The 17,356-nt window shown below is 34.9% G+C and overlaps 2 protein-coding genes across 5 annotated transcripts in view; one reads left to right on the top strand and one right to left on the bottom strand.

Annotated features, from left to right (window-relative positions):
• The window catches only part of LOC117662471 (uncharacterized), a 77,444-nt gene extending 62,181 nt beyond the window's left edge, over window positions 1-15,263 (bottom strand). The window contains exon 1 of one of the 3 annotated variants that reach the window (XR_015733250.1): window positions 15,029-15,263. The gene's annotated coding sequence lies outside the window, so the exon portion shown is untranslated. Of the gene's footprint in view, window positions 1-702; window positions 787-15,028 lie in introns of those variants that run through there. The other 2 variants (XM_087890237.1, XM_087890238.1) reach the window with 2 other exon arrangements.
• RETREG1 (reticulophagy regulator 1) overlaps window positions 1-17,356 on the top strand; it is a 43,115-nt gene that overhangs the window by 2,108 nt on the left and 23,651 nt on the right. For both annotated transcript variants that reach the window (XM_034411908.3, XM_034411907.3), the window contains exons 2-3: window positions 4,246-4,352; window positions 5,044-5,074. In XM_034411908.3, coding sequence (XP_034267799.2) covers window positions 4,246-4,352; window positions 5,044-5,074 — 138 coding nt within the window. The remainder of the gene's footprint in view (window positions 1-4,245; window positions 4,353-5,043; window positions 5,075-17,356) is intronic.

Here is a 17,356-nt window from a genome sequence, read left to right as displayed (position 1 = left end):
GGTTTTCTTGTACTCTATGTTAATGTTAATGGTTACCTCCAAATTCATAATTCAGAGGTAAGGTAAAGGGAAGGAGTCCCTATGGATTTTACTCGGCTAGTCATTGCCAACTATAGGGAGTGGTCCTCATCTCTGTATTAAGGCTGTTGAGCCAGCACTGTCCAAAAACATTTCTGTGTTCATGTGGCCAGCATGACATCACGGAACACTGTTACCTTCCTACCCAAATGGTACCTATTTATCTACTCGCATTTGCATGCTTTCGAACTGCTAGGTTGGCAGGAGCTGGCGTGACAATGGGGGCTCAGTCTGTTGCATGGCGCTCGAGTTTCAAACTCGGCCTGCAGTCTTTCCAGCCAACCAGCCCAGCTTCTTAACTGCTGAACCACCACACCACCCAAATTCAGAGGCATTGTACTTTTTTTTTTCATTCAAGACCTTCTTCCAGCATCAGAAACACTGTTTTGATCTTTCTTATCATAAATATATATTTATCCATATTTATTTATTTTATTAGATCTAGGCACTGTTTTGACTTCAAAACAAGTCTGGGCAGGTCACAGCATCAAAGAAATTACAAAATAGAGTGTAAGTAGAGTGTAAACAAGATGGTATCCATCCAATTAATACAAAACACGTACAATGAGAATCATCATCTTCCTACGCCAAAGGAGGGAGAAAATATTATTGTTCATGACTTACCTAAGTTTGTCATTGCTTTCCCCAGGGACTGAATTCTCCTTCACATTATCCATTTTTACCTTCTGATTGTGCCAAAGAAAACAAAACTCTATAACACCTTCACTTCTTTACTGCATGTTTGCTAAGCAGGTTAACTGACATCTTTTGTAACAGATGTTGTAACAGATTTTTACTTTCCAATTTTAGTTTCATAATTTAAAGCCTTTTTTAGCTAGCAAAGTAGTTTAAGCACACATTTGTTAGTAATACCACTTTGTATTTTAAATTCAACTGTTATTTCTTTAATTCTGCCATTCTTATAATAAATTTAGTTAAACTGAGATGAGAATAGCATGTGTTCTGATCTCACTTTTCTGTTCAGAATAACTGTCAGTTCTTACAGTTCTTTTTTTTTCAATTTTTTTTTAATTCAAAATGTTAAAATACAAGATGAGACAAAAAAAGAAAATGTGCAAAAAAACCACACATAAATTGTCCCCCCAATTGAATACTGATATATTTCTAGAATAAAAACGAGATGCTGTGGCATACCCGTTAGCCTTAGTATGTGCCAAATCTTGCTGTAGTCTAGGGGTTGGCAACCTTAAACACTCAAAGAGCCATTTGGACCTGCTTCCCACAGAAAAGAAAACACTGAGAGCCACCAAACCCTTTTGACATCCAAAATGAAGATAACACTCCATATATTGTTTTTTACCTTTATGCTATGTATAAAAAAAACTATAATGTGTTGCATTTATGAAATCAATGAACGGCTACAGAGAAAACAAATTTTTATTTCTGCATGCAACCTAAACATTTTGAAGTCCGAAAAAAAAGATGGGTCAAAAAGCTCAATAAATCACATGCCGGTGGGTGTCACACATTGGTGGCTGTGACGCATATTTTGAGTGACAGGGAGCCGCAGCAGAGGGATGAAAGAGCCACATGCGGCTCCAGACCACTGCTGTAGTCAATAGAGCAACAGTAGGCTATTTTTAGTTACTTTCTGTTTCTTCTTTCCATCTTGTTTTCTGCTCTTTTGTTTCTCTTTTGATTCCCCCCCCCCCCCCGCATACTGCATTTCTTTCTTCACTCATGAACCTATTATTCTTTGTAAGAACTTATTTAGCCATGTGAGAAATTAGTGGTAATGGTTTAGCAGTCTTCATCATACATTCTGATTTGGGATTCAGACTTGTTTAAATATTTCAGCCACAACCGGCATTTTTCTTGGTAATAATAAATAATTTGCCCCTGCATATTGTTTTGTAGATTTTTTTTATTACTTTTATAAATAATTCAAGGCAGTAAACGTACCTAATACTCTTTCCTCCTCCTGTTTTCCCCTCAACAACTCTGAGGTGATTTGGGCTGAGAGAGAATGTCTGGCCAAGATAACATAGTCGGCTTTCATGCCGAAAGTAAACTAGAACTCACAGTCTCATAGTTTCTAACCTGGTGCCTTTACACTAAATCAAACTGATTTTCTGACTTCTCATCCCAGTTGGAATTTAGACTTCTTTTATAGTAGCTTGACTTTCTTTATGATTGCAGAGTTCTATCTACTGTCACCTCCCATTATTCTTAATTTCACCCATATATACATGACCTAACTGGCAAAGATAACCCTATCAAGAACTTCCACTTTTATCAAAGTTACACAGCAGGTTACTGAGGCTACTGAGTCCTCCCACGATCTCAATTGCTTATGTACTCTAGATTCTAGCTTACATACATGGCATGGAACCAGGGTATTTAAGAGACTGCCTCTCTCTGACTACATCTACCCTTCTCATCAGATCCACCAGGAGAAGCTTGTTACGGGTCTTTCAAATTTGTGAAGGTTGCAAATGTGAAGATTGTTACAAGGTTCCTTTTTCATCGTAACTGTGAAGAGTTGCTAAACAAGGCTTTCCCTAAATATGGATTACTTGCAACATCTCTGTTCATCTTTGCATGAACTGGAGGGAAAAAGGAAATGCTTTCTCAACTAGTGTGTGAATCCAGGGTTATCCAGTTAAAGTGACTGGCAGTTCAGACAGCCAAAAACATCCTTAATTTGCTTTGGAATGGCTTGGCATAAAATGGGAGAATATTTTAATAGTCTTTAAAAGTTACAGGTCTCAATTTCTGATACCCAGCTTCAGAGGCAGTATGCCTTTTAGTAACAAGTGCAGGAGAGGAGCAGCAGAATAGCACATTGTCCCAAAAGCATCTTGCTATCAAAAGAAGAAGATGGGAGAAAGAAGATGCTGAATGGGTTAAGCTTTTTGGTCTTATTGTGTGGGTCTCTTTTTATATATTTAGGGGACTGTGTTGCTTTGATTCTAAGGAGATACCCATCCTGTGCATAGTTAGGCTGCTTAAACTGTATTGGTTGAATAGGTCTTACAATGTGCAACTATGATAATTTCTTATAGAAATATCAAACATTTGGGACAAATTACAGTTTGAAACCGGAACTTGAGCTCCCTCTCCCCAATTAATATGTATTGCTTTCTTTCAAGAAATACCATTTTGAAATGTTTACTGAATTGAAGCTATGGGTAAATCTTTAGCTAATGTTCTAAATGTAGTATCTTAAGCTACCACAGCCTTGTGTCTAATATACCTTACTACTTGAGACAATAATGATACAACCAATACAGTTTCTGTAGCATTTTCTCTGATGCTTCAATCTCCTCAAAATACTCCTATCATTTCATTGATATATGAATTAAACAAAAATGCAAATGAAGTCTCAGTATATGTAGTTTGCCAAAGTTGAATTAGGATCAGATATGAAAGCCTTTTCTGAGACCAAACTAAATCAGCAGGTTAGAAGAGTGCTATAATCTCTTTTTTCCCATAAAAACAACTGTTGAATCTAATAAGAAACTATTGAGTAATGCATTTGGAAAGGGAACTGATGTTCAAGGAAATATAACATGTCTTTTCATGGGTCTTCTTTGCTCTGCATTTTCTTTTAAGAAGATGCCACTAGAAAATGTATTTTCTTTTTAAAGAGTCGCACATTATTTGCAAGAATTCATTGTTAGATCTTTTATAAACATGTTCTATATAATTACATCTGTCAAAAACAAAACCTGACTCTGTGTTAGAAACCCACATTAAAGAGATAAATTTACACATCACACTAAGCCAACATTTATTTAACAAATATCTTAAACAATATAGTCTGGTTCATATAATGCAATGTCATTAACTTTGTTTATAAGCCACAGCTGATGGGCTTGCACATTACATTAAAGCTAAACCAAACTTCATGATGACACAGTGTGATGTATACATCTTCTGACTGGTTTTTTAAAAATATTGGTTTCTGAAGATTTAAATCTAGAATAAAAAATTTAAAAATAACATTTAATTTTTCTCCCATCCCCACAAATTCAATAATATTCTTCCAAAATCATAAGAGTGGGCCTATAAACAGTCACATTAAATTCACAAAATTTGGTTTTGTTTTAAATTGATTTTGATTCCTGGTTATTTCATGTAGCTTTTTAAGGAAGCAAGACTCTCTAAGCTCAATTAAATGATTCTAATATAATTCTCTTGTAGGTTCCTAGCACTAACTCCTTGGAAATTTTACCACCTGGTTTCACTCATACTACTTGGAATAGTCTTTATGCAAATGATGAAGGAATTAGTGTTGTCTAGACTAAAAGGTAAGGTTTTGTTTTTCTACCTAGTTTAGCATGTAAAGTTATATCAGTAAAGTTTGGAATCTAATCAGTATCTCTTTGTCCACCTAATTTAGAAATTACAGTCTCAGGTAATCTACCTTGGGTGCCACATAAGTAAAAGAGTTCCCTCCCTCTCCATTCTTAGTTTTATTTTAATTGAATTTTGAAATCTAAGATCCTTCTTTATTGTTTTAATCTTTTACATTGCATTTTATCCAAGAAGTCTAGAGTCATCTTTGGCAAGATGGGCGGCATACATGTTAAATTTATTTATTTATTGCTTAATATTGTGATTAGATAACCTATCAGCTCACTAAGAGAAACGGCTCATATCAACTAATTTATCCCAGAATATATTCGGATGTCAGTTCCTAAATTGTAAAGTTCATATTCACGTAAGCATTTTTGAAAGTTTGTACAGCGTTACATGATTTCTTTCCCTACAAGAGCCAATTCCTATGTTACATTTGTATAGCTTAATTATGATCTGAATATGGGTCACATACATGTGTGTGCGCATGTGAGAGAGAGAGAGAGAGAGAGGTTGGTTGGAAGGGACCTCCAAGGTCCCTTCCAACTCTGTTACTGTTAAACTTGATGGCTCATAAGTAATGTATTCTAGGCCACAAAGGAAATACTTTTGCTTTGATTATTTATCCTATTCTGATTTCAGGTGGGCAGTTATGGCGACGTCTCACTGACTAGTAAGTGCTGCTGAGTTACTCCTTATTCCATCTATAAACTTTATTTTACCAGGGACTTTTAAGTATCAGAATTTCCTCGTAATTTTCATAAATTTAATACTACTATTATATTTTCCTGTGATTCAGAAGAATGTTTGTTTACAATTTCAGATTTCCCTCTTAATAAGTTCTAGCTAAAATGCTAAAGCGCACGTGCTTCAATGAAAGTTAGTCTGGGTAAATTTTCGGTGAATTTTCTTTTGCCAAATTCCTTTAGTAAATGACTATTTGGCATATGCTATAATGCACTTAAGAATCTGTATTCCATCTGAGATATGATGTCAGTACAAATGCTATAGTAATAAGGCATATCTAGATGTGGAACAAAAATTAGCACCTCTATATCACCCTTTACTTTTACCTCTCGTTAGCAAGAGAAACAAGATTACTGAATTGTTCTACTGTTCCTCTGAAAGAGCTTGGCAGTATTCATAGTTTTAATCATTCGTGATAGAATCGCATGGGATATGTTCAGCCAAGAGAAATTGCAGTGCCAAAGTTGTCTAGGATGATTCATAACTGAAAGGATATTTGATGGAAAGATGTTCTCCGTATGCCTAAATTAACACCTATAACTGTTGTAGCAAACTGGGTTTTGAATGCATAGAATGATATACCCGCTGGAGAATAGATAGCAATGTGAAAATTACATTTCTGACTTGGACTCAAATTTCTTTTAACACTATTGCCTTGGTTGTGACTATTCCTCTTGTTCCTCAAGTTCATTCCTACTTTCCATTACAGCAAGGCTCATGTTGACCCAGGACACTATTCCAAAGATGGATGCCTGCAGAAAGGAAACATCCTTGAAGTGCCATATTGATTATATTGGCAATAATTCAAGAGTAGGACTCAAGGAGTGTCTTCCTTAATAATTCTTATTGGATAGGCAGAAACTCCGGGAAATAGACAGCTGTTCTGACCTAGGCTTCCTGAGACAGTAAAAAGCACACAATTAGTCCCAAAAACTCTCTTTTTATTTCAACCGCTGTGAATTATGTTCATTTACAGCCTGTAATGAGTCACAAATAGTTTGTAAAGAGTCCGACAGAAGTCTGCCACAGTCCTTCGGGATAAGGCTGATAAGCCCCCACCTTTATCTCCCTTGACATGCTAATTGGCAATTAGCTTTGCAAGGCCACACAGAGCACAGAGATAAAATAGAGCTTCAGAATTAAAACCAACCAGAACGAACAAAGTTGCTTCCTGCAAAGGCTCATGTCCCTTTGCTCCACTTTTATGTCTTATGGGAGGAGCCAATCATCTCCAAGCCTTATTCCTGAGTAGCCCATTTTGTCTTAATTGTTCTTGCCTTCTGGCAGCTCTGCGCATGCAGGCACTGTTCCTCTGCCTCGCTGACGTCAGACTCTGGAGTCAGCACATGGCCTGGCCCCATCTCTGCCTCCAACCCAGAGCCCTCGTCTGAGCCTTCCCCAGACTCCAGAACTGGCCCATGTTCCTCCTCAGCCTCCTCACTGTCCAACTCTGCTGCCAGCTCCGCAGGCTGCCAGCAAACCACAACAACAGCTCCCATACATCTAAAGGATGTTCTAGCTTTTTTAAAAAAAGTATTTAGAAAATACTGTACTGTACTTTGTATGTATGTGTATAGTGATTGAATGAAGGTTCAGGCTTTCAGAAGTTGTCAACCAGTTTTATCATCTTTTTTTTTTAGCATACTGGTGAAGACAGTTCATGTTAGCTTCATTTCGATTTGTCTTTCAGTTTCTGGGCACACTTCCTCTAATGCTGTAGTTCTAATATGTCTATATGTGTGCATGGATGTATTTTTCTTAATACGGAAAAAGATAGTGGATTTATTTGTTTATTTAAAATACATTTATTAAAGTTTACAAATACAAATATGAAAGACTAATACAAAGAAAATGAAAAATAAATAAATAAATAAATAAATAAATAAATAAATAAATAAATAAATAAATAAATAAATAAATAAATAAATAAATAAATAATTTTATTTCTATACCGCCCTTCTCCCGAAGGACTCAGGGCGGTGTACAGCCTATTAAAAACACAAAGACAAACATCCGTTAAAAATAATTAAAATTATTACATAATTCGGCTGAAATTTAAAACCCCAAAAATTTAAAACCCAATTTAAAAATCATTAAATTGATAGCCCAGCTTGGCAGAACAGCAGGGTCTTGCAAAAAGTGCAAAGAGATAAAAAGAAAAAAGGTATATACATAAGATGACTGCCCCCTACTTCCAGACAAGTACAAACAATTTCATCTTCTTTAGTATTTTAATAAAAAAAATCTTCCCATAGCTCACCCCTTATCAATAATCAAATTGTAAAAAATTATCATTCAGTCCTAATTAACAAAGATCTATTAAGTCAGAAATAGTAACAGATATAATATATGTATTTTACATATATATGACATATATACTATATCATATGCATGTATGTATGTACTGTATACACAAACACACAAATAAACATTACAGGAAGGTGATGAAGCATTCCAAACATCCTTTGTGAACACTCCAAAACAGTAAGCATGGACAAAAGATAAACCATGTGATCCATTTTCATTCCCAACTTCCCAGTATTCATCAGTAAAGATTAAAAATGTTTAGCACTGTTTCCTGAAGTTGCTTACAATTCTCAGCATAAAACATGACTATATTAAGACAAATTCTGTTGCTGCCGTTCTTCAAAGTTTCTTCAATAAATACTGGGGAAAGTAGGCTGGAAGCTTCCCATGCCATATCCATACTTTTGAGCATCAAAAAATTAGAATGCTTTTTTAGTTGGAAGCATGGCAATTTGCAGGAATGCTTACTGAAATATTCTTTTCTTTTTTTCTCCCGTCTATTCCAAAGAATAAATTACATTCTTGGTAATTTGTGTGAAGATCCTGAAGAGGGCAGTAAAGTGTATCAAATATGATGTACACTGTATGTTGTAAGAAACAATGTATAGGCTTTTATGTAATTACATATATGGCATTTCCTCAGTTTTCTTAAGCAGATAGCTAGATGATAGACAGGCAAACAGATATAATAAACACATATACAACACATTTATTTCAATCTACAATTCTTGTTACTCTTATTCTATTGGATTTTCCATAAAACTGGATTATAAATAATTCCACTGATGCCTAAGACTGTGAGAAGATCATGGTTTAAGTGTTAGATCCTTTACTTCTTCATACCTTTCAAATTTTGATTTTTATATTATAACTTCTAATTTTTCACTTCTATTTATATTCTATAAGAATAAATAGTTTTAAACCATAGGAAAAGAAAAAGATACATTATGAGTTTTGAGAGCCAGTTTGATGTAGCAGTTAAGTTACCAGGCTAGAAACTGGGAGACCATTAGGCCCAAAGCTAGCTAATTGACCTTGAGCCAGTCACTCTCTCTTAGCCCTAGAAAGAAGGCAATGGCAAATCATTTCCGAATCTTACAGGAACTAGGCATGCAGTCGCTAGGTGTCAACACTGATTTGAAGGTAGAAAACAAAAGCATATGAGTTGCCTTTGTTCATTTTTCATACAGGTAAAAAAATTAATTTTATTAATACTTTCAAATTGTCATCCAGCAGTAGTATAAGTAAGAAGAGTGTGCAGGATTGAGGACTGCGAAGGTTGGAAGGGTTTCTGTCAGCATAGTCATTGATGAAGAATAATACACTAGCCTCCTGACCTTTACTTGTAGCCTGGCTTGCTAAACACAATTATTTATAAAACACTAGCAAGTGTTACAAAACACTCTCTTTACAGAAGGCACAGCATCCGGGTTATAATGATACTAGAGGGTGTGTTTTCCATCAGAACATCTGATTAGTTGCTAACTTTGGCAGGAATGTCCTGGCACAAGTTGATCACAGCATGTGAATGCTTCAGCAAAAAAACATGTTTATTTTCTTTCACAATTTTTCTGCTTAAAGCCTGACCTCATGCAGCTTTGTATTATGCATGGAAATAAAGTGTTGCAACATATTTTCTGTGAAGTGGGTTTCTCAAGTAAACAGAGACATGGTTTGTTTATGTACCAAAAATCAGTGAATGTTTAAATAAATGTGAAATATTTCTGGCACATTCTGTATGTCCTTTGATACCCTTAATCATATAGCAACTTGGTCCATGTTTAAGTCATTGGCCATATTTCTGAAGGACCTATTGGGCATGATAGAATTTACATGAGATGAATTCTATTGTGTAGAAAACAATGTGTGACTTTTATAATTACCACTGCGTGTGATCAGTTATTTCATTTTATAATATACTATATACCACCCAAACTTGTATTCTGGCATATTACAATAGTTACATATTTATGTTACCAAATATAACTCATTTTCTTTTAAGTATTTAGATCATATTAAATCAGTTCTTAGTGCTTACAATGTCCTTGAAGGGAAGGAAAATAGTTTGTTTCATTATTATACAATTAACTTTGGGAACACTTTTAGGGAAGTTTTCTGAAACGAAAAAATAATTGTTCCACATAATTTGGGGGGGAGGGGAGTGTCAAAACAAACATTTTTCAAATGTTAGGAGAAAAAGAATTTCTTTCCATATTGTTATTCCTCTCTTCTCTCGTATATAATGTAAGAAATATTATAAACACTACCAAAAGAGTGACATTTTTTAAAAGTGTGCAACAATATAGACAATTGACACATTAGTTCTTAGCAATATGCTATTTAGGCTTGGATTCAGATTTCTGCAGAAATCAATTTCTCGGGATTGTCCATAAAATGTAGTTATTGCAAAGGAAAAAAAACTTACGGTCAGTGACATTAAAGATGTTAATGAATGTGGGTATTACAAACTGCCTAGAGTCATAAGGGTCAGGGATGGATTCTACTTAATCTTTACTACCGGTTTGCAACGGGATCGCATGTGCGCTTCTGCACATACTCAGCTCACACATGATGACATGGGTGGGCGGAGCCTCCCACCTGTTTTACTGGCTCTATAGAACCGGACCGAACCGGGAGCAACCCACCACTGATACGGGTAGATGGCATACTGATTTTTGAAATAAAATAATAACAGAATAATACAGTCAAAACTTGCTTTCAGACATATATCATTCTCTCATCCAGTGTTTGATACAATTTTTGACTAGCTCTAGCTGAAAGCACAGTTTCATAATACTTATTTTTTAATTCTCATAGCTAAAGGATATGCAGTGTCTTAGATTTTGTATGTTTTTAAGGTATGTATTTTTATGCAGGTTTTTAAAGTAAAAATGAGGAAAGCATAACAATAATTTAATTTTGTACGGTTTCCTTTTTTTCTTAAATGATTTAAGGCAATGAAAACCCAAAACATTCTATTTTCAAACATGCTTTTTATTTTATTATTTATTTTTCTATCATAATGCGCAGCAATACAAAAAACATAATTATGCGACATCAGAGTAATATACATACAAACAATATTAAAGCTAGTAACAACTGTAAAGGCTAAATTTTTAAAAATGGATTCTCTTTCTGAAAGCAGAAAAATGAGAGAGTTAAATATTGTTACAGCCTCAAATCCTCATAGGTTCAACCTCAAATTGTCTACAGTGGACCTCACCCCATTCCTAAAGGTCCGTAAAGGGGGCGTGTATAAGCATACCAGTGTGCCTACCGTCCCTGTCCTACTATCCCCATTTATCTGTACTTACTTTCTTTCTTTATGTTTATGTTTATACCTATACCTGCTATCATGTACATGTGTGACAAACAAAATAAATAAATAAATAATGTTTCACCATAGTTTTAGAGTGATGGAAAAGAAAGTCTTCTCATGTGCTTACCAAGCTGTTTTCAAAAGGGCCTCTCATACACATGATAGTAATTAGACAAAACAAAACATATAGTCCCTCACATAATCAGATTCCAAGATGTCCAGGATTTTAAAAGTTAAGACCAATATCACAAATATTGATGACAGTTTCTTGGTTTTTTGTTGTTGTTGTTGTTGTTTTGCTAAGATTAAGTGTTAAGACCTTTGGGTTTGTTCAGATGCTACAATGTGTTGTAATTATATGATCTGGTTAGCAGCTAAACTGCCATGTTGTCCAGCAATTGGAGCACCAAGTAATTTTTCATAGAGTATATTATGGCAGTCAATATAACCATGGCTTTGTTTACTACTGCCATGTCAGAATGACTTTATTGCAGCTGGTATTGCACTGCCTGTACAGAAGGTTCAAGAATATTAATAAGTTATGGAGTACTGTCAGGCTACAGTACTGCTTTTTCAAGGAGTACAATCCTTTCTGGAAGATGTTTCCCTCAGAACAAATATCAATAGATTCCTTCAAATTAAGTAAGAAATCAATATTGATGGGACTTTCAAAATTATAGATGACCTTCAGCAATTTCATATACTGAATAATATAGAAAAACAAGTTAGAGCTGCATGGGGATACTCTATATCCGTGATGGCGAACCTATGGAGCCCTCTCTATGGGCATGCTAGCTGTCGCCCTAGCCCAGCCCACTGCGCATGTGCACATTCCTCCCGCCAGCCAGCTGGTCTTCGGGTCTCTGACGTGCACGCGCAGGGGTCGGGGAACATGCAGGGAATAAAAACTTGAATGCTCTAGAATATCCAATATAATGGAATAAATCTTGTATATTATTTAAAACAGGGGTTCTCCACTGGGCTACAAAACTTTACCAGGTACACACACATTCAAACCAAGCCCTAAACTACAAAAGCTTGCTGTGTAATTTTAGGCCAGTTACTTATGAAGAAAATAAGAGAAGGGAGGATTATGTAGACCAGGGGTGTCAAACTGGATTTTTTCAAGAGCCGGATCAGCATTGTAGTTCTCCTCAGCAGGCCTGCCAGGAGAAGGAGAGGAGACAGGACGAACACCTCCTGCAGCACCCTACTAGCCAAACCGGGGCGCAGGGGAGCCGCACGCGACTTTCCCACACCCTATTTTGACCAGCAGAATGCTGTAGGAAGCTGACCAGGCTGAAAATGGGGCACATACCCCCCCATGCCCTATTGGCTGCCAGAGGCACCGCAGGCCAGATTTAAGTACCCCGTGGGCTGGATCCAGCCCACAGGCCTTGAGTTTGACACCCCTGATGTAGACTGTATTCAATTCTTGAACAAAAGGCAACTAGGATAGAAATCAAGCCAACAAATTACCCAATTCCTGATTCAAGACAGCATTTCCACTAGTGAATCTGCTAAATGAAAAAGCAAGAGTTAAGTTTAAACGTGTACAGTAAGATGTTATGAACTTAGAACAACCATTTTCATTGTTTTGTGCAAGACCAAAACAACCACATTTTTCGAGCTTTCTCCAGCACATACTGAACAAAACAAGTGTCTTATAGCACAACAAGTGTCATACAGCACCTTATTTTGAATATTCTGTGGATTTGAAGTCTCATAATTGACTTACAGTATACTTGTAGTTGGACTGTAGCAGATGAAAATGTTTTTAATGCTGTTAAAGAAATTAGAGATTCACTTTAAAGTTTTTTTTTAAATTCAATGAATTGTTCCGTTGTATCTAGCAAAATATTCTAACAGGATATTTCTTTCCATTTTTTGTTTTTCTATTTCATTTACATTTAGTAGAAAGTAGGCAGAAAATGGGTGTTTTCAAAGCAGCAACGATGTTTAGATACCATAAGTAATTAGGATATCTAAATACAATTTCCTATTTTTATATGCAAGGATTAATATTTTTTAGAAAGTGATATTTTACAGCTAATTCCTGGCAAGGTCAAAAGCAGCCTAAAGCCATTCTAGTTTGTTACCCTTATAAGGGACAGATGGAAACTTTAGCTATTGCAATATGTGGTCAGAAGAAAAAGACACAATAATTTATACTTTGATATAAATTGGGTTCACACTGATAAATAACCATCACTTGAATTCTTTCATAATGGCTTCATTAGTTTTTGCAATAAATGTGCTTAATAGAGATCTACATTCTTAGATCTCTGCCTGTGCTATTAACAGTTTTAATATCTGCTGAGAGAAATTTAACAGCACAGTTTTGTGAGGGAAGGGGTCCATAGCTTAATGGAATTATGGATGTGTCTTCAATGTTTGAAAATACTATATCAATTATGACCACAGCTGGCATTCCCCAATTTGGAGCCCTTCAGATCTGTTAAATCACATAGTGGAACTGTAGTGATTATTAAATTAATGGAGATTGTTCTCAGTGGGTATGCTGGTCATTGACGGTGAAGTATTTAAATAGTTAATTCATAGTGACTGGAGTGAATGGCAATTGCCAAAAGATCTGAAGGGCACCAGACTTGAAAATGCTTTGCTCTACTAATATAAGGAAGAATTACATGCATTTTGCCCCCCCGCACCCCCACCCAAAAAGCATTTTTTTCTCTCAATCTATGGATGTGGCTTTTGAAAAAAATCAAATGAATCCTAATGCTTATATGTATGTTCCTTTTTGCAATTCATGACTATTCATGTCACTTTCCTTATATATATGTGTGTGTATATACATATACACACACACACATATATACATGCATATACATACATACATACATACATACATACATACATACATACATACATGTTGAAAGGCTTAGCTTTTCTTTAAAGGACACATGATACTGTCTGTTCGTAGTGCTGCTGATACAGCCCTTAGGAACCATCAGCATAAATCTCAATTTTTAACAAGTGTTTCACAGGGCAGGTCTAATTAAATGGATTTGAATAAAAATGCCAAATTCATTCTAAACATCTGGCTGACTACATGACTAGTTTCACTTCCATCAAAGGCCACTATAGAATCAAATAATTAATGAACTATTTAAGAATAAAAAGGAGACAAAACATAAAACAAAGCTAAAATAATACAAACTATTATTGTCAGTATTATAAAATATAATACCACCGTAAGTTTTTGGTCCCTGATTTTTCACCTCCAGATCACTAGAGAAGGTAGGATGGTAATCCATCATGAATACTTACTGCTTGAATAGCAAAAATTGATCTAAAGGATTGTGTTTAAAACATTGTTAAAAACATTAACATAATTCCCCACAGGAAACTATAATAACACAACCCTGTCTTGTTTGCTGAAAAAAATAATAATACCCAAATACAAATCTAAACAAATTATCAGAACCCTCAACCTCAACAGATTACAAGACAGAAAACAACTATTGTTTTTTAACAGTCCAAGTCTGAAAATAAGTCTGAAAATAAAAAGTAAGTAAAAATAAAGTAAGTTATCAGTTTTATTTAGTAATACAATTAAACGGCCTGTAGAAATTTCATTTGCATTTTTCCCATCATTATGAAGCTTTTTTTTAATTTATTTATTGGTTCGATTTATATGCCGCCCTTTTCCGGAGACTCAGGACGGCTTACAATGTGTTAAGCAATAGCCTTCATACTTTTGTATATACCTGCTTAGTAGGGCTTTTTGGCCCCCCCTAAGCCGTGTTCTATTTTATACAAAGTCAGCTTATTGCCCCCACAATCCGGGTCCTCATTTTTTCCTATTGTTATGAAACTTTTTTTAAAAAAATTTTTAAGTCTCTCTTTGGTCTAAGTAAAAGGACTATCAGGATAAATCTTAATATTCCCTTTACTTAGCAAAATAAAAAAAAAGTGTTTGCTTGGTTTTTTGGGAGGTGGGGGACAGGGCTGCTGCTAGCTCAAAGAAAAAGAGGCACTGCTGGACATGAGCATGCAGAGAGTAGACACCAAGCTCAGTAAAATAGCCCTGACTAATATAGAAAGTTTGTGGTTTTAAAGTGTATCCTGAAACTCAGCCTCAACAGGTCACAAGAACATGCATGGAGTACATATGCACACAAACATACTACCACCACATTGTAGCATTTCATTGCCTGCTTGCCAGAGTGCATCATAATAAAATCCATTTATCTCATGGCAGTTTTTAAAAGAAATAAAGCTATAACTTACCAAGCAGGCTTGCAGGAGTGCAGATATTAGCAATCTATTTCTTTGTTGTTGTTGTTGTCAGGCTATGCATTTAACTGCTGCTGCTTCTAAATAATCCAATCCCACATCACCCATTCCACATAAACTAATAGCAGTGACAGACATGATTGTCCCTGTTGCTTCATAAGGTTGGAAAGAAAAAAAAGTTTGAAAAAAGGAACCCAGTCACAACCTCCCCACCATCACCAAACAGCCCAATCACAGTGCTCTGAGCAATTGAAATACTTGCAATGATGCCAGTTAAAACAGCCAGGTTTTGTTTCACATTTGACATGCATGAAACAGATGTTTCAAGAATTTTGCACATCCATGTCCGTGATGGTCATTCTTTTTTTTCCCCTTTTTTTAAAAGAAAATTAAATAGAGGAATCATAGGAATTTCACAGCAAAGAATAACAAAAATATTCATACGAACTTCATCAGTTTCAAGATTTTATAAATATTCTATTATAAATCGCCACCTACCAACTAACAAGCAGGAAATTATTTGCCATAGCATTTTTTTGATTGATGACAACTATTTTAAACGGAGCAGAATTTAATGCAATTGTCTAGTTCCATACTGTAGCAAATGAATTGATCCCTGCTTCTTTTTGGTGTATTTTTTGTTTGGGGAGCCTTTTAAAAAAAATAAAAATGATAGCTAAATAAGTTATCCTTACACAATTCTCTTCAGGTTTTATTTTCTTACTATCTTCAATATATATGCCCAGTATAGCTAACTGTGGATCTATTTTGATTTTGTGATTTTTGATTTTACTCATTACTGTTAAGTAATAAATTCCTAATTAATTAGTTGCCTAACTAGCTGTCATTTCAATAAAGTGGAGATTCCCTGAATTTGGAAATCGTAAACAAGATAAATTGTAAAAACGTTCTTCCAATTGTATATACAAGCTGAGGCTGTTGTAGGGGTCTTCTCAAAGCAGTAATAACAGTTCTCTCTAAATATAGAAATAATTATATGCCATTATTACTACAGATAATGAAATCAATTTACATGAATCCATTTAGCAATATTATTACATTTAATATTAATATAATAAAAATGACTTACTATTTACATTCTTGTTTGTCTGATACAGCATTTTTAAAGCATTATCAACTTCTGATATAAAAGGAGTAGTCCATTTGGGGTCAAGTTACCTCCATTAATTCTTGATTAACAGGAAGAAAAAAATATTGTATCAATTTTGCTTGGGAGTTTAGTGTACTTCAGGAGAGCCATATAAATAATACCAAAAAACAGAAGGGATGAAAAGAAAGATGACACGATCCTGTGCCCTAGCAAAATATATTTTTCACTTAAATCAAATTGTTGTAAAGAGATTATTGAAGTTAATAATACATAGAGCATAGTTGCCCAACCTTTTGGCTTGCCCTGGGCCTCATTGAGTGAAGAGGAATTGTCTTGGGCTACATAAAATATCATATCATATCATATTAAAAGTGTACAGTCTTGTGGGGCCAAATACTGGCTGTCCAGAGCTGCATGACACCCTTGAGCTGCAGGTTGGACATGCCTGCAATAGAATGTAAAGAATATAAAATCTCCAATAATAATGCATTGATTCTAATAAAACATTTTTCTAAATAGAAAATATAGTGGCATTAAAATATATATATGTAAAATAAAATTTCAGTAAACTTGACCTGTGAACTGCAACAACCTATTGAAATAGAAACATCTTGTATTTATGTATTTCTTCGTTTCAATAAAAAGTAGTTTAAAAAAATAATTGATTTACCAAATATAATAAATTGTATATCTTATGTGAACAGCCATCCATTTGGCATATTAGTTTAAGTTGGACATCTGAAACAGTTATATTTAACAGACTCTTTATGATTTCCTTTTGTGTTGACCTATCTCTGTCCTTTATTTCCTTATCAACAGCAAGCTGTATTACTTTTAAAGCTGCATGTGGACATTTTACTCAGATCTTTACCCACTCTATATTCATGAAAACAAATGCAGAGTTGGAAGGTTTATCTAATAAATAAAAAAGGCAAAGTTAATTCAATTTAATGAACTAAATAAGGTACAGTCAAAATGTATGGATCCACTGAATAAATTCAAATAACAAATTGGTTATTTTTCCTTTTCCTGGCATGTGAATACCTAATTATGTGAAATCATCTGGCTATGTCCCTTCATTTGCCTAGCAAAAAGAAAGCATGAAGACGTGCCATTGAAACGCCACTTTCCTACTAGTGATTTTCTAGCAAAAAATAAATAAATCCAAATATTTGTCTGTGAACTTTGCTTTTTATGTGAACTTTGCCAAG

This window comes from Pantherophis guttatus, chromosome 3 (genome assembly GCF_059756535.1).
Source record: "Pantherophis guttatus breed Tessera chromosome 3, ASM5975653v1, whole genome shotgun sequence".
Taxonomy (NCBI): domain Eukaryota; kingdom Metazoa; phylum Chordata; class Lepidosauria; order Squamata; family Colubridae; genus Pantherophis; species Pantherophis guttatus.
This window is presented reverse-complemented; position numbering and strand designations above follow the sequence as displayed.